General features: G+C 39.5%; 1 protein-coding gene across 18 annotated transcripts in view; it reads left to right on the top strand.

Annotated features, from left to right (window-relative positions):
- The window catches only part of FHIT (fragile histidine triad diadenosine triphosphatase), a 1,502,083-nt gene that overhangs the window by 1,226,595 nt on the left and 257,176 nt on the right, over positions 1–18,312 (top strand). For all 18 annotated transcript variants that reach the window (XR_001713011.2, XM_063805996.1, XM_063805995.1 and 15 more), the window contains 2 exons: positions 8,311–8,456; positions 11,057–11,086. Coding sequence is in view for 17 of the 18 variants with exons in the window: in XM_063805996.1 (XP_063662066.1) it covers positions 8,311–8,456; positions 11,057–11,086 (176 nt within the window). In the remaining variant the exon portion in view is untranslated. The remainder of the gene's footprint in view (positions 1–8,310; positions 8,457–11,056; positions 11,087–18,312) is intronic.

Genomic DNA, 18,312 nt, shown 5'->3' with positions numbered 1-18,312 from the left:
ACATACTAGCAGTTAAGGGCTTTAGCCCAGAAGTGACATATATCATTTTCGCTCACAACTCTTTGACCTGTATTCCTTGAGCTTCACCCAACTGCGAGGGTCCAGAAGGCCTACCATATGCCCAGACATGGCAGTAACCTGAACTGTTTGGCAAACAGCACTAATGACTGCCATATCCCATTTGATGTATTTTAATGCTCAACTTCTCAGCATATTTCATTTCACAGAATGCTCTCTTTCTTTGCCCATGTGATTCATAGGACGTGTACTCAACTTTTTGTTTGAAAAACAGAAAAATTATTCAGGCCTCTCTGTGTTTTGGGAAATGATGCTCAAGGTTTCCAAAGAACATCCTCTGAAACATGTGTCCTATGTAGTGTTCTACAATATTAATAATCATTAATAATCATTATTATTTTGTAGATAAGCAAATTTGAGCAGTGCTGCATACTATTTCTTATTTTTGGGAAGCCAGAATGCATAGTCGTACAGTAAATATGCTGATGAATACTGTGGTAAAGAGAGCTATTTTACTTCATTTCATCCAGCGTTTCTCAATCTGCTTTGACCACACAATTTTTTTTCTGTATAATGTATAAGAGCATCCCGTGGAAGCAGTGCTCTGCCATCCCACTCTCGTAAACACTGCAGTAGGTATTATACATGGAGGTTTTTATAACCTTGAGAGGCATTGAAACAGCATGGACATTGTAACAGTGTTGTAGCACATGCCCCTGGCTGGGATTTTCACTTAATAGCTACGTGACCTTGGTCATGCAGTTAAACTTTTTTGGCCTCAACTTCTGAATCTGGACATTGGGAGGTGATATTATCTAACTCAAAGGGTTATTGATTATCACTAGACCATACTAGGCAGCAAACAAATGTTATATATTGTTTCTTTCCTTTAATGATATCATTTACTTCTTTCCCACATACTTAGTTTATATGAGCATATTTTTTTCCAGATATGATGCTCTTCCCTCAATCAGTATAAGATTACTTTGCATTGAAAAGTTCACAGAAAAATATGTGAAATTCAACCAAAGAATCTGTACCAGAATGCTATCGGGCTGCGGGCTCCCCTTTCAATTTACTTTCTTTGAAAGGCAACTGTTTGCTTCTCTCTATGAAAATGATTCTTACTTTTGAGCATCCAGATCAGTACCGGAGTTTTGAGGGCAGCTCAGGGCATGCTGCCTAGGCAAGGATACCTGGGTTCTCTTCCTCCAGATGACCAAGGTCTCATCATATCTCTGACCCAAAGCATATCCCAGGGCAAAACATGAGATAGTGGATATTTGTGAGATGCTTGCCTTGAGAACCAGCTCTGAGCAGAGTGTTATCATTATCTTAATCACACTGCTCTGGAATTTATCATATTCTGGAAATCACATTTGCTTAAAATTACATCTATGTCATTTATGGTTATGGTTGATGAATATCCCATGAACCCTTTATTGAGTTACTGAAATGAGTATGTTAATCCCCATTGAAAAAAGGTGTGGCCCAAACAAAGCAAGATGCTTCTTCAGAATTGTATTTATTAATATTTAAGGGTGATTTTTCTGCCTTTCTGATATGAAAATCCGTCAAAGTGCTTACATTGTGAATAGATTACTTTTTGAGATGCCACGTACTTTGACTCAAAGCTCTGTAATTGTGCTATTTAAATCAAATAAATTGAATATTTTCTTGAAAAGTAGCTGATAGTCCATCCTGCTATTGTTTTGTGAAGTGACATTAAGAATTATTTTAAACATTTACAAGGCCTAGGAGTGTTTGTTAGAGCAAATAATGAATTATACAGGGTCTGCTGAGGTCTGCATTGCAAGCTGGAATGTTCCTTGCTTATCACTAAACTACACACAGATCTGCAGTCGAGATGAATACAGACTCTTTTTTATTAGTTCAGAAGAATGATTAATTCTGTGTTGTATTATCTGATACTGCCTTACTTCATATTAATATATACACAGGCTAATCAGCCTAATCAAAATCAGTGATATTTTGATGATTTGCTTTATTTTGGTGACTTCTATATTCTGAATCCCTAGAATAGATGAGATATAGAAAACTAAATGGGGGCGAGTCTGAGCAACTCTGATCATAATATTCTGCTGTCATCTTTAATTAATCATCTGAATCAGTACATTTCCATTTATCTGTCAGGGCTCCATATTTAAATATTTCATATTTGTCATGGAAATCCTCCTAAAAATATTTTTAATCAATTATTATCCTTGATGAGCAAATTTTGAACTTATCAAATTTATTTTGAATAAAAATGTGGCAACATAATGGAAATTTTATGTAGTTGGGAAGATTCTCACTTTTGCAGCATCCCCCTTTGTTCTGACTCCACCAGTCCTTTGCAGTTGGTTCTGTGTTTCATGAGGCAGTATGGGAGGCCACAGAAATGGCACATGCATCTCATGTCGCATGCCCATTCTCACTGGTGTTGACTGCTCAGAGGTTATATTGGCAAGTATTTGGGGACACTTTGGTTAAAGGAGAGAATTCTGTGGTCGATTATTCTGCCATAAGTTTACCATTGGAAAATAGTGGCAGATGTGCAATGTTTTGCCATCTCAGTGTAACAGAAAGAGCTTTGGTTGGGGAAGCTCACCAATTGAGCTCCAATCCCAACTGTGCTCCTAACTGTGTGACTTTGAACAAGTTAAGTAACCTTTCTATCCCTATTTTTAAAATCTGACAATGAAGGTATTGGAGTAGTTGATGTTTAAGATCCATCTTGGCTTGGCACGGTGGCTCATGCCTGTAACCCCAGCACTTTGGGAGGTGAAGGCAGGCGGATCACCTAAGGTCGGGAGTTTACGACCAGCCTGACCAACGTGGAGAAACCCCGTCTCTACTAAAAATACAAAATTAGCTGGGCATGGTGGTGCATGCCTGTATTTCCAGCTACTTGGGAGGCTGAGGCAGGAGAATCACTTGAACCCAGGAAGCAGAGGTTGCACTGAGCTGAGACTGTGCCATTGCTCTCCAGCCTGGGCAATGAGAGCGAAACTCCATCTCAAAAAAAAAAAAAGGAGCATCTCAACTCTAAAATGCCATCCTGTATTTACTCACTAGGACAGCCAAGATACCTTGGGCCCCTGTTAATTTTTAAACATCCCTGGAACTTCCTAGTGTCCATATCCCTTTTGACTGTCATCTTTCCACTCCTCCTGTTAGAAGACAGAATATCTCTACCTTGAATCTGGGTTGGCTTGTGATTTTCTTTGACCAATAGTATGTGGGACAATGTACGCCTTAAGCAACTTCAGAGATTCTGCATCTATTGGGATGGAAGAGCATGTAGAGTGAAGGGCCTGGTGGACCCAGCTGAGCCCAGACTCCGGCCTCCCTTCCATCTGAAAGCAGTTGCATGAGTGAGTCCAGGTGAGACCCTCAGCAAAAACCATCCACAGACTTATGGTAGTAAAACCTATCAATGTTGGTTTGTTGTTGTTGTTGTTGTTGTTGTTTTGAGACAGAGTTTTGCTCTTGTAGCCCAGGCTGGAGTGCAATGGCATGACCTTGGCTCACTGCAACCTCCACCTCCCAGATTCAAGGGATTCTTCTGTCTCTGCCTCCTGAGTAGCTGGGATTACAGATGCCCGCCACCATGCCCAGCTATTTTTTTTGTATTTTTAGTAGAGATGGGGTTTCACCATGTTGGCCAGGCTGGTCTTGAACTGCTGACCTCAGGTGATTCGCACGCTTTGGCCTCCCAAAGTGCTGGGATTACAGGCGTGAGCCACTGCGCCTGGCCGATCAATGTTGTTTTAAGGCTCTATGATTTGGGGTAGTTTATTATGCAGCAGTAGATAAGTGATAAAGAAACTGGAAGTCAGTGGCTCTCCTGACTCTAGAAGGTCTGAGATGATCTCTGACAGTTATTGCTGACTATCAGCTGAGGTGCCTTAGTTCTTTCTTCATGTTGCCACTTAACAGGCTAGCTGGGATTTTTTATAGCATGTTGGTCTCAGGCTTCCAAGAGAGCAATAATCAGAGGTTTCAAGATCACTTAAGGCCTAACCTTGGAAAGTCACACAGCAACACTGCTATAGATTGGATATTTGACCCTCCAAACCTCATGTTGAAATTTGATCCCTGATGTTGGCGGTAGGGTCTAATGGGAAGTGTTTGGGGGCAGATCTTTCATGAATCACTTGATGTCATCTTTGTGGTAACCAGTGAGCTCTCTACTGCTCTATTAGTTCCCAGAAGAGCTGGTTGTTGAAAAGGGTCTGGCACCTCCCTCCCGTCTCTCTTGCCTCCTTTCTCACCATATGATCTCTGCAAACTGTTTTCCCTTCCACTTCTGCCATGAATGGAAGCATCTTGAGGCCTCCACCAAATTCAGAAGCCAGCATCGTGCTTCTTGGACAGCCTTTAGAACTGTGAGCCAGATAAACCTCTTTTCTTTATAAACTACCCAGCTTCAGGTGTTCTTTTATAACAACACAAACACAAAGTAAGACAAGCACTCAAGGGGAGGGGAAATAGACTGCAACTCTTGATGGAAAGAGGGGGAAAGCCACAGAACAAAACAGCATGTGTAGGATGGGAGGGATTCTTGTGGTCATATTTGCAAATAGCAAACCACACCAGCTCTAGGCACCTGACTAATGCAAATATTTCTTTCTTTCATTGTGTGTATTCTGAGTTGGCAGTGTGTCAGCAAGAGTTCAGCATAGGGCTTGGCATGTGGTCACACCACTTTAATGCAGCAAAAACACCTAAAGTGTTTATGTTCAAAAAGAGAGATAGTCAGTTCTGGGCTGGTGGTGAGCATGAAGAGGAGGAGACGAAGAGGGAAAACAAAAAGGATTGCCAAGTTTCTGGTAGTCTCTTGTGATATGAATCATGTGTTGTGAGAAGGTCCATAATTCTCAGTAATTAGACTGTCCAACAAGCAATGGATTCAGTGTGTCTGACAACCTGACCCAGTGATAGAGGCTGCAGTATCTAAACTTTCTCAGGAGTCTGGCCCATGATGGAGCCCAAGTCACCTTGAAGCAACCCAAAGTCAGGATGAGAAGGGGCAAAATGCCAGCTTTGTATCCCTCTTTACTTCCTCCAGTTCAGGCAAGCTGGTACTCTCATTTTTGATCTTACGATTCTCTGTTAGGATGAAGGCATACTCACTGCCCAGTGCTGAGGCCTCCTTTCATTGTGGGATTGTAGGTCTCGTCTGCTTTCTTTTTCCAAGGTTAGGTGTTTCTTAAGCGTTCAGCATGTTTGCATCATAGCCTTCTATTTAATGAAAACAGTGGTTCCCTTCTATGAACAGAGTGACTAGGGAATGCAGGGCACAGTTTTAATAAGAGGCTAGGCAAAAATGGAGTCATGAAAGCTCTAACAAGCATGACATCACAGCACTGTCATTAATAACATGAACTTTAGAATCAGACAGAAGGGTTGAATTCTAGTTTTAATCTCATTTTGAGTGTGCTGGTGTGGCAAGTTTCTAATTTTCTATAAGAAATTATTGCTTATAATTCATCTTCAACATGGGAATTATAATAGTATTAATAGTCTATGGGTTTGTTGGAAAGATCGAGTAAGTAAGAGTACGTACAAAAGTGAAATGGTGATTTGGGCCAAAGGAGGAACGCTTAACAACTTTCTTTGAAGCTAACCTTAAGTTGCTGGACCATTTTTAAGGACAGATTTTGGTCTAGGTGTGGAGAAATAGTTCTACTTTAAAAGGTGAAATGTAAAATGAGATGGAAAAGTTTATCTAACACCCTGAGGCAGAATTAGATCTGACCTCCCCTGTGCTCCCACAGCTTTCTATACTGATTTCTACCAATAGCATTCATCTCTCTGTGTTGTAATGATCTGTTTACAATGCATGACAGTTGGGGACATTAGAATGTGAACGCTTCAAGGTCAGCTACTCTGTCCTGGTCATCTTAGCATCCTAAGTTCCAGCATGGACCCTGGACTGAGAGGAGACTGCAGTGTTGGGATGGATGAGTGAGTAGGTTGCCAGCCCAATCCACTGGTTAAATCACTCCCCAATTTTTAAAGTCCTGTTTAAATCTCATCTGCTCTAAGAAGTCACCTTTGGTTTTCATCTACTGTGAGAAATCTCCTTGTCAGCTATACAACCTAAATTATAACTATTGACCTTCGCTTCCTTTAAAAAATATTATTACTAAAAAACTCTCTACTCTAGATTATAGGGAGAAGTGGTAACCAGTTCCACAAGTTTTCACACATGATATGTACTGGATAAAACATTTATTCAATTCAATATAGTAACTTTAATTCTTTGAAGGTTATCCTACATGTTGGCTAAGAAATCTTGACAGAGGAGATAATCCCAAGCAAACAGGATCCAGAAGTAAATGTGTCTTTATAGCCTATGTATAATATGGAATTTACCCATTAACAAGGCCTAAGAGGCTCCAAATTAAATTATATTGCATCTGTGATATTATTTTAAAACAATTGGCATATAAAAAGTGGCATTAGAATTACAAAAGCTATCTGCTGTTCTTCTAATTAATTTGCTTTCCCTGAGTTGTTTTTCTAGGAACAACATGCAAACAAGCAAAATTGACAAACAATAAGATTTTTTTATGGTGTTGAAAAAAAAATTTTTGAATGTCATTGATATTACTAAATTTACATTAGATACATAGGTTGTCTGATTTATTCCACCAGTTTTCACAGTAAGCCACTGTTTAAGTGAAATGTCTTCCTTCCCCACCGAGTTGCTGTGTGTGAACATAGCCTAATATAGCACTTATGGACTTCGTTGGAAGCTTGCATGGTTGTCACCCTTGCTGTGGTTTGGTGAAGTCAGGCCTAAGCGAGGGTGTAATTCAAATCAGGGAGGAGGAATATGGGGAAGGGTCCCTTTTCACACAGAAAAAGTAGCTTCGTGGGGGTGGAGGCTGGCAATCTGCTCAAAGGAAATGAAAGGAAATTCTTCATTTCTAAATGGTTCCTTGACCCATGATAATAAAGCGGGCCTGCCAAAGATGGATAATTATCTTTTTAAGTATCAGATGCCCTGTGGGTGAACGCCTCCCTTCTCCTCTCTTGAAAAATGAACCCTGATTTTTAAAATGCTTCTTTTCCTAGTTTACCATTGACATGAATTTCCTGATTATGAGCAAAATTAATCAGTTTCTTCTTTCTCTTCCCTCTCTCTTATGGAAATCAGGCCTGACCAGCTGAGCTCAGTGTGTTTCCCCTTGGGCTCTGAGTTCTACCAATAGTGGAATGGGGTTGATATTCTAGTGAGACTAGCAATTGCAGAATTATGGTTTTATTATGCCCCTTAGCTGCTTAGCTCCAGGCAGGAGCATGCTGTCTTAAAACAACAAGAAAAAAGAAACAGAAAAACGTACAAGAGTTTGTTTCTCTTGTTAGTATCTAAAAACTAAACAAATATTTATATATATAGTGTGTGTATATACACATGTGTGCATACATGTGTGTATAGTGACTGAAATGTTATTGATGGTGTAACAGTGAATATTAATTTCCTATCAAGAAGTAATCAAATTTCTATCCTTTTTTCTCCGATCTTATATGTTGCTGAGACCAATAGTATAAATACGTTGCCTTGTCTAACTTGTAGAATGCATTAAGAATGCTTTATTTGAATAAACAGACAACCTTTCTTTCATGATTTACCTTCAAATGTCTTCTTTTGGATTCTAAAAAAAAAATTAGTCTGAGGAACTCTTGTCATAAATTGCTTAACCACATGGCACCTCTCTTAGTTATGGATAAAGTTCACTATACATTTTCAGAATGTCTATACTCTTTTAAAAATAAAATAAACATCTACTTTTGTATGTTCATTGCATAATTTTCTTATTTCTCTAAAGAGATAATTTAAATTAAAAATTTATCCCCATGTTCTACCTAGAGAAACCAAGTAGATATTCCAGTTGCTTTTTCAACCTAGTGCCTTTGGCTGCTGAAGCGGACACAGCTTTAGAATAGGGGTCAAGAGATAATGATCTAGAATAGATCTTGCCTCCTCGCATAATTATCTCACCATACACTTGAGTCTGTCTGTACACGAATGTCCCTTTCTTTTGCAAGAAATTGTTCTGCATACCACAGCTTCTCCTTCAAAGTGTAATTATCCATGTATGGAAGCTGTCTTTCAACTCTCTGGAGTTCAGTGGATGGTAAATATCTGTTTCTTCATTCCTTAGTCTTTGAGAGTTCAGGCCCTGGTCCAAGAGGATTCAATCCTGTGGGTATAAACTGCTTGGTAAGAACACTACCCAAAGCCAGCAGCATGGGCCTTAACAGACCTTGCTACAGATGTCCTCGTGTGCCCGCTGCGGCCAGTGGAGCGCTTCCATGACCTGCGTCCTGATGAAGTGGCCGATTTGTTTCAGGCGACCCAGAGAGTCGGGACAGTGGTGGAAAAACATTTCCATGGGACCTCTCTCACCTTTTCCATGCAGGTGAGTGTACAGATTACTCAGAAATGATTTTTCTTCCCTTTCATATCCCGGCATTGGGCTTGCTCCTCCTGATATCTTACCAGGAAGGCAGGTGTGATTGTTTGTATTTTAGGTAGCAGCCAAAAAAAGAGATTTCTAATGCAGGGCAACCCTACTGTCCATCGGCCCCAAGATGGACCGTGGGATAGTGTCTAAGGTGATGTCTGAGGCTTGTTTACCAAGCAGGTGGGAGTAATGGGTAAGTGAGTTAATGGACATTCAGACATTCCAAATTGCTTACTGGAACTGGGACTGGAAAAATCATTTTCATTCCATGGTAACTAATTTTTGAGCACTGCATGGACTAAGCCCTGCTCTAATTCCAGGGTGGCAGTGATATGCAGCTTAGGTTGGGCCTTACCTTTTGTCTGTCTTTAATTCAAGATGCAGAGATTGATCACAGATTAGTTAGAAGCTAGATTCACTGGTTGGGTGTGGCCCACTGACCAGTGAAGAAATCAGATCCTCAGTCACTGAAGATTTTTAGGCAGAGGTTGAGCCAACAGTTGTCAGGTTGGGATAAGGATGTCCATGGTGAGTCATCAGTAGGGAATTGAGTAAATCCGTAGTAACATACCATGAGCTCCTTCAGGTCCTCTATGGAAAGGGCTGGGGTATCAATGTATAAAGTCCTTCATGGCTCTGAAATTGGATGACTCTGTAGTTGCCCTTTAGAAGGACACACTTTCAAAATGTGAGGACTCTGTACTCAGCCTGTTAGTTAAACTGAATGTTTGCCATTCTTCCTCCCCTCCTTAGCTCTCTACCATAGAGCTTCAAAGAGACCAGATAAAGAAAGCCAGTGTTTTCAGGTTATGAAGGCTCTGACTAAAAGTGCTCATCTTCTTCTCAAACAGATTTTTTTCTTTCTTTTTTTGCTGCCATGTCTGTGTTAAGAGTAGCTAAACTTCCCCCAAATGCATTGTGTGTGTGTGTTGTATGTCAAACCATTTGAGTCCCCTTCAGGCAGGTAGTTCAGCTCAGAGTGGGTTTATCAAGCTTATGTTGCAAACCGTGTTTCTGGAGAGACTAAATGAAGGCAGTGAATGAAAACCTCTGTTAATGTTTAGTGAGATACAAGAATAAAAATCACATTTATAGGAAATGGCCATTGCTGGTTATGGAACATTTTTCACTAGAAAGTTAATTCCATAAATGTAAGAGCTGACTTGTGTTAGCACCTAGAGTACTTTCATATATGCAATGTGGTCAAACTATTTTTTACTGTAACCTACAGTAAGATATATATTTATTTCAAAGTCATGCCTGTCTCCCCTGACACACATATATGAAATAGATGTATATGCCTATATTGATAAATGAAACCAGAGTTTCACAAAACAATGTTTACTCATTCTGTGCAGTCTAATAATTTTTATTCTATTAAGATCTGATTTCTGGCTGGGTGTGGTGGCTCACACCTGTAATCCCAGCACTTTGGGAGGCTAAGACTGGCAGCTCTCTTGAGCTCAGGAGTTTGAGATCAGCTTGGGCAACATGGCAAAACCCTGTCCCTAAGAAAAATACAAAAAATAGCCAGGCATGATGGTGCATGCCTGTAGTCCCAGTTACTCAGGAGGCTGAGGCAGGAGAATCACTTGAGTCCAGGAGGTCAAGGCTGCAGTGAGCCGCCATCATGCCACCATACTCTGGCCTGGACAACTGAGTAAGACCCTTTCTCAAAAACAAAACCAAAAAAAAAAAAAAACGCCTGATTTACATTGTTTGTAATGCTGATTGCAACCCATTAAGTTGACTTCATGACCCACTAATGGATTGTGACTCTAAGTTTGAAAATCCCTGATATACACAGTTGTGCTTAATCCTTACGGCGGGAGTTCTCACCCTGTTAGTCAGGCTCATTGAGGTAGACAAACCTGGCTAAAGTTGCAGAGGTGAAATTCTATTTTGGAATTTCTGATTGTGGAGCCATTGCTTGTTTGGCCATCTCAACCAGCTGAGTATCTGCTTTTGCTTTATATTATGGCTGGTGACTTGGTGAGTTTGCTCATTTCCAACTAAGCTTCCAACTAAGAGAAAGGGAACCAGTTTGGGAAAAGGGTCCAGCTACAATGAACACTACCATTTGTCTCCCACAAGGTCAGAATAGCCAGAGGACTCTTCCCATATGAAATACCCCATATTCTTGCTTAATGGCTTATGTTTATAGCAGATTTCCTGAGTAGAAGCTTAAAGTAATCAGACATTAATTAAACCACCTCTAAAGATAACCAGAAGGTGTGATACTTCACCTCCCCAAACATTTTCAGCCTTCCTTTAATGCAATTAAAACCATAGCCTAGAGCAAAGAGCATGAAAAGTAGCAAGGAGTTGGCTTGCTGGATAATTTATATCATTTTTATACATAACTTCGCACTTACTCTCAGGCGGAAATGGAGAACTGTCTAGTCCCACACATTTGAAGGCAATGGTCCCCATGAGAATACTATAAATTAACACACAATGAAATTGCATCTAAATTATTAATGGGTGATATTTCTGAATAAGCAGGAGATACCATCTATCTATTCTCACCTCTGTTGGTTTTTTCCTACTTCTAGGATGGCCCCGAAGCTGGACAGACTGTGAAGGTGAGTGCTTATTATGTGCATACAAATTAATAAGAGGCGATTATGAGAACTAATAAAAAATCACAACGAGTCATTTGCAGCACATTGCTGTTTCATTATGTTATCTTCGAGGTCAGAGAGACCCTCAGTGTTAGAGCCATAAATCCTGACATTATAAACTCTGCCAAACAATATGTTTCCCATTAGTTTACAAGACATTTACTTTTAGTAGTAAAATTATTATTGTGCAAACGCTAAAACAGAAACTAAATCAAGGAGTCCGGAAACAGAAGTCAAAGTGGTTCACGTGAGAGAGTGTCTAGGAAATAGCATGTGAGCTTCCTGTGGGTTTGTGCAGCCCCATGTTAAGCCTGGGGTGTCTTTGACACACCTTTGCTTCTTGACATAGTCTGCTTTTGCTTCATTGTTTTTGAGTGAAGCAATAACCGCAGCAGTAGCATCAAGCTACCTCCCTTCCTTTCTGTCTCTGTGCTTCTCTCTGTTCTCCTTCTCGTCACCCCCACACCTACTCTTTTCCTCCCTGTGTACTTAATACCAAAGTTCAAACCTAATGGAGTCAGTGGAGCTCAAAGATGGGTTTTTAAGTGTGCTAGGAGAAGAAAGGAGGATTTATTAGGATAGTCTCTGCTTCTGTAGTAAAAATAAAATAATAAAATCCTGGCTGATTCAGAAGCTGGGTTTCAGCTCTTTTCATACAAATGCTAATTCCTATACGGGTAGATTCTGCACCTAAGTCATAGAAAAGGCTCTATTTTTGGTGCTAGAAGTCAGAAGCAAGTCAGGCTGGGATGTTAATGTTACACTTTGTTGAAATAAAGTTTAATGCTTCGAAGACTAGCTGTGAGTGGATAAGGTGCTGCCCACACAAACAATGCCAAATAAATGTAAGTTCCCTTTTGATCTTACTTTACTTTTGTATTTAACACAGCTATTCTGGGACTTTTGAAATACAATCTCTGGGAAATACTTCTAAGCAGTGAAAGTTTATGTAGGGACTGCCACCATATGGGCCACCAAATTCCTTATCATAAAAAAGGGCTAGCCTCCTAATTGCTCTACACACAGGGTGTGGTGATAGACACAGAGGCTTTCAGCTTTCCTCTGTCCCACTGTCTCACCTCCATGTGAGGCTCTAAATATACGGATGCAAAGAAAGGATTTAATACCTGTGGCTTCTTTTTGAAATCACTTCTTGAAATGCAAAACACAAATGTTTAAACTTGGTTCCCAGATTTTTTAAAACTCAGTATTCAAATGTAAATTCCAACTCTACCGGATTAGTTAGATGCACTATGCAATATCTATTTGATGGAATTCCTTCAGCCATTGAAAGTGATACTGTAGAGGCATAGCTAGTGACATGGGGGAATGCACAAACTGTATTAAGTGGGATGCACAGAATGATAATAAGTACATAGTAAGCATAGCTAAAACTTATATGAATAGATAGGTTATATGATCTCAAAATTTCATTTAGCCATTCTAAAGCGGGATAGAAAAGACTTGCTATGCAACAGGCTCTGAATAGAGATAGAAAGTAGATTAGTGGTTGCCAGGGACTGGGACAAGGAAGGAATGGGGAATGATTCCTAATGGATACAGGTTCTTTTAGGGTAATGAAAACGTTGTGGACTTAGTGGTGATGGTTGTGCAACATTGTGAATATAATAAAGCCACTGAATTGTACGTTTTAAAATGGTGAATTTTATCATATTTGAATTATCTCTTGACTAAAAATAATAAACACACACACACAAAACAAATAAGCAGTGAGCCTAGCTGGGCTGATAACTATGGCTACAGATTGTGTAACTCCAATAGTAATTACTTTTTGATGTCCCAATTATCTGGCCAAAATGTGTAATGTTTTTGTTACCTTTGATGGTGATGATGATGGACTAATTCTTAACATATAGTACTTATATATGAACTGTTGAATGTGGTTATTGTTATCATCACCCTGATTATTTAGCTTAAGTTGAGTTTTTTAAAACAATTCTGTTTTTTAAATCAGCAGGTTATGCTGTTTTGCACATCTTTCAGTTGTTTCCAACCTGATCACAGAAGTTTCCTGATATGAAATAATGGGGATATCTTGACTCGTTTGTAGAATATGGTGGTTATAAGAAAACCACCATACACACACACACACACACACACACACACACACACACACACACACACACACACACATAAAATCCCAGAGAACAATGAAGGTTCCAAAGCTGTCCTTTTAGACAAAGTATCCATATCTAAAGTTGTTGAATCTGCTTTTCAAAATGTGATCTTTGTATCACCTGCATGAAAATTAACTTTGGTATCAGTTAACAACAACAAAAAGTTGATTCTCAGTTCTTATTCCAAATCTACTTATTTAGAATACTGTGACTGGGGCTTGGGAATCTTCATTATTAACAAGCACATCCCGTGATAGATATTTGCCAGCCTCAGTATTGTATGATGATAAAATATTGAGTGGCAATGGCCACATAATTATGACCCCTGGAAGCCAGTCTTGCAGTAGCCAGCCCCTCTAGGGGACAAAGCAGCATCTTTAATATTCAGCTGTCCAGTTGTGAATACTACAGTTCAAGACTCTGAGCATTTCATATTTTGAAATTCACACAGTTGCACATTTTAAGGCAGCATTTGACAACCTGCCATGGAAAGCACAGTGACTGTTCTCTTCATCTTTGCCTCTGTGTCTCATTCTTGAGATTCTGCCTGATCCCTGGGTTCTAAACCATTTTTGTCTCATGCTGAGTGGTAATAGCAATAAGCCCAGTAATGGTCTTTTCCCCTGGAGCACCTGTTGTTATCGTTAATGAAGGTGCACCACTGAGTTAGCCTCTTGAACATGATACCACTGTAGGGTTTTTTTGTTTCAGGGGCTTTAAATTCTGCTTTGCAAAGAACAAGCGTGGCCTTGCTTACTCAGTAAGGCACTTGTAGTCAGGAAAGGGAAATATCAAAGTAAAAAAGTGACCTCTTATTTCACAATTGATTATTAACTCTCCTTTTTGGGTTTAAAAGTAGTAGAACCCTGCCATCCACAAGGTGATTATTGCAGCAGTTTGATGTCCTGCAGGCTTGAGAAATAATCTTTTTCTTTCATCTTCAACCATACAGATCCAAACAGCCTCCCTGACCCTTCATCTGAAGTAGCTCTCCTAAAGCCCCTACTCTCTGTCCTGGTGCATGATTTGATTTCTCTCGAGGCATTCTTCATTGTCTTTTGTTTGTTTGGCTATGCACCTGTACCTCTGTCTTTTCTCTAGTTCTTTGAGAAGGAAAGCTTTGTGAGGACCTGGATTTTGTCATTGTTTATGATAGGTCTCAGGACACGCTACCCCCAAAATATGCTAGCTCTGCATACTGAGTATTTTAAGGTGAAGGAAACTGAGAAAACTACAGAAGCAGGAACATCACTCTCTGACCTTTTTCCATTTGTCTACCCTCAAGTGTGCCATAAAAGAATTCTCTGACCTAACACCCATGCAAGTAGGTCATAAGACTTTCATTCCAGAGGAGTTCTGCCCTCTACTCACATGCCAAGAAGAATCTGAACACACAGGCCTTGCTAAGTTTTCCCCAATTTATTACCATCAAGTCATACTCTTTTATCATCCAGTCATTCTTCTGCATGACTGTCCGTAAAAATACACAGTTGTCTTTAGGTCTTTATTTCTAAAGGCTCCCATGGCACATAAAATTTATATTAAATGTATTCGTTAGGCTTTCCTCTCGTTAATCTGTATTGTGTTACAGGGGTCTGAGCCATGAACCGGGCAATGGGTAAGGAAATGACACAGCTTTTTCTCCGGTTTATTTTCTATGGCTCTTTTGTGTGGGGAAGAGAATGATGATGATAATGGAACTTTGCTTGTTGCTTGTTGGAACGAATCTCATAAGTTTCTAACTTTAGTTAACATGAAGTCGAAGACGATATGTATGTGTATTCCAGCATGCAGTCAGCAATATTCCTGGAATCTCTATCAAAAGTCTTCTGTATTCCAGGTGTTACTAACGAAGACTAAAATTTCCACGAATCAAGTTCTCAAATCATGTTCCAAAATATAATTCCATCTAATCTAACCATTAAGGCAATATTCATTTCTTTAGAAGCGATGCTGCTTAATGAGTTAAATGTGAGGTATCTTTTAGAACAATTGGTATGTTCATCTTTGGGTGGGAGGCGGTTTTAGGTATATTAAAGAGAGATTTATTCCAGGCAGGTAATCTGGAATCTTGTAAGAACTGTTTATAGATTATGCTTGCTTACACTCTTCTGTGTTTATGGTACTTGAATCTTCTACTTAGAAATTTAATTTTATAGTATTAATGCAGTGGGAAGTAGCTGTTAATAACTTTTAAGATATTAGAAATTACTTTTTAGATTGCTCTAGAAGAAGAAGATAATTATTTATAGAAGTATAATTCAAAAATTAAATGAGACAAAAAGGAAGCTCTTCTGTTCACTGAGAAGTTTCTGTGGTTCTAGAACAAATTTTCCACCTGAAAATTTGGTAATCTTTCAGATTCATGAAAATGAGGACATTTTATCTGTTAATTAAGTCTAGTAGTTAATATACTTTGGCATCAGAGGTTCCGTTAGGAATATTAGCCCTATTAACTTCCTAACTGTGCACCTTTGGATCAGCCTTTTAGCCTCTCTGAATATCAATTTCCTTGTTTTTTTTTTTGAATGCAGAAACCCTATCTATTATATTGAGTGATAGTGGAGAAAAACTGATGTATTCATGTTCAGTACATGGTATATGTAGCAGAGATTGGCTAGGATTTGGACATGGATATAGAATCTGACCAGTCCACCCCAGTTCAAATCCCGGCCCTGCCACATCATGGCCCTTGGACCTCGTACATGTTTCTTAACGTTAATCTCAATCTCAGTTTCTCATCTATAAAATAGATTGTGGCTAGGCTTTAAGGGGTTGTAACTAGCATTGAGATGGTTTGTGGTGCTGCCAAATTCGCTTAATTATTATACACTGAATTCTCTCGCTACGAACGACTGCCTTTTGGTTAAATTCTTGAGAAAACTTTACTCTGATTATATGACTTGTGCTATTTAAGTATCTTATCTGAACTTATAAAAATGACACTTTGAAAATTCAGAAATCTGCCTTCTTAATTGGGGAAAATAATACTGGCCCTCTCTGTCCGAACATTTTTAGCCTCTGGTGTATGCATAGATGATCACGAGTAAGTCGCGGTTACAAATCGATAGAGTACTTCACAGTTACCTGAAGAAGGTAGTCATAGGACAGAAGCCTGCCTGCCCCATGCTTTGCTGACTCAGTAGTTCTGATGTGGGGCCTAGGACTCTGTCCTAACAGACACCACAAGTGATTCTGATGCACACTTCACTTTTCTGAAGCTGCTTTCCTAAAGGAGTGATAAGAAGCAGTTGTAGGGGCTGCTGCTCTCAACCCAAACCAATTTCTAGGACAGATTTGATGTGTACAGAAAGAGAGAAAGCCTTATCTTGAGGATGAAAATGATTTTCTTTTACCGTTACTTATTATTTTGATTTGGAAAGACACTCCAAGAGAGATGTGATTTGCCATAGGACTTTTATCCTTTCATTACAGCCATGGTGAACAGTGCCTTGACTATGTTAATACCGAATGCATGTATTTACTGCATGAAGAATTGGTATCTTCAGGATGCTGTAGCTTTTATCTTGTATAATTGCCTTAAAATTTGCATCTCTGCCCTCAGAATGAATCCAGTTTGACTGGGTTGGTAAACCAAAGACAACTGCAGTGCTCAGGGGATGGGTTTGGGTGTACATGTGGGAGTGGACGCCTTAGAGAAGTGTTGAGGTTCCAAGCCCTTTCCCTCTGGCATGTAAATATCTCTGACTTCCCCTCCCTCTCCCGCTCCTGGTGATTTGAGGCAAAACCCCCAGTCCCCAGCTCTCCAGGCAGAAGGGGCTGGGGGCCTGCCTGTCTCCTTTGGGAAACTTCCTCTCTCCTACTAAACCCTCAAGCCCTTTCCTAAGTAGATATCAAATCATTGAGTTTTTCCGTTTCTAGTTTGTTAACTTTGATTTGCATGATACCATTTGGATCAAAGCACTGAAAGAAAAATTAACCAAGTCCCCTAGTATTTTCACGTTCTTATTTACTTTTTCCCTGTTCATTCAAACTCAAAGGCAGCTAAGGTGAAAGAGATGAGAGAGATCCTGAAGCAGGGATGAGGGTGAGAAGAAAATGCAGGAAGTTAAAGCATACTGATGAAGAGGGAGGACTCTGGGGCCAGACTACTTGGTTTCAAACCCAGAGCTGTCGCCTACCAGGTGCATGAACCCTGGGCGAGTTAACCTTTCTGAGCTCCCCCACATTCATTCATAAACTTAGAAAATGGAGGTCTTAAGAGTATCCTGTCTCTTGGGAGTGTTGTGAGGACCAAATGGATTAATGCATGTAAATCCCTGTAAAATAGTGCCTGGCACATAGTAAAGTCTCAATACATGTTCACCATTAGTTTTATAATTCTTACTTCAGTCCTCGCAACAACCTGCAAAAGTAGGCATTAATATTTTACACTTAGGGAAACTGAGGTTTAAAGAAAAAAAATCACATACTGGAAAAGCACAGTTGACAGATAGTGGAATTGGGATTCAAACCCAAGCCTATCCAAAATTTCAACTCTTCATTATATCATATGACCAGGCTGTTCCTAAAAAAATATGTTGTATCCTTCTACTGTAATCACAGTAGAAGAAGCTCAAGCACAGGTTTTGTAAATATTTTGTCACCCTTACCACATGTTAATCTATATTATTTTGCTCTGCTTGGAATAATGTTGGTTTCCATCTAAAAATATCCAGAGGACAATCCCTGTTTATTACACAGGTGAAGCTTAACCTAAATGCTGCTTTATTGCTGTATGTCAATTTATAGCAGAATTATATGCTTTTAGTGTTTAATTTTTCATTAGTACTACCAAACAAATCCCCTCAGTAATTAGAGGCCCTGACATATAGCAAAGTGGATATTTGGCTGTTTAATTTATTTTGATATTTGTAATGCCAACACGTGGCACATATAGTAGGGACATTCAATGTTTTATAGGATTCAGTAAACTGTCTTTTACACCTGAGGCTCAGAGCCTGTAATTTCTACTTAATCACTGTGAAGTCAAACCTCCTGTGAAAGGCAAGTGTTTTGTAGAGCCTAAAATACCACCTAAATGTAAGG

The sequence above is a fragment of the Pan troglodytes genome, chromosome 2 (assembly GCF_028858775.2).
Source record: "Pan troglodytes isolate AG18354 chromosome 2, NHGRI_mPanTro3-v2.0_pri, whole genome shotgun sequence".
In the NCBI taxonomy this organism is placed as follows: Eukaryota; Metazoa; Chordata; class Mammalia; order Primates; family Hominidae; genus Pan; species Pan troglodytes.
This window is presented reverse-complemented; position numbering and strand designations above follow the sequence as displayed.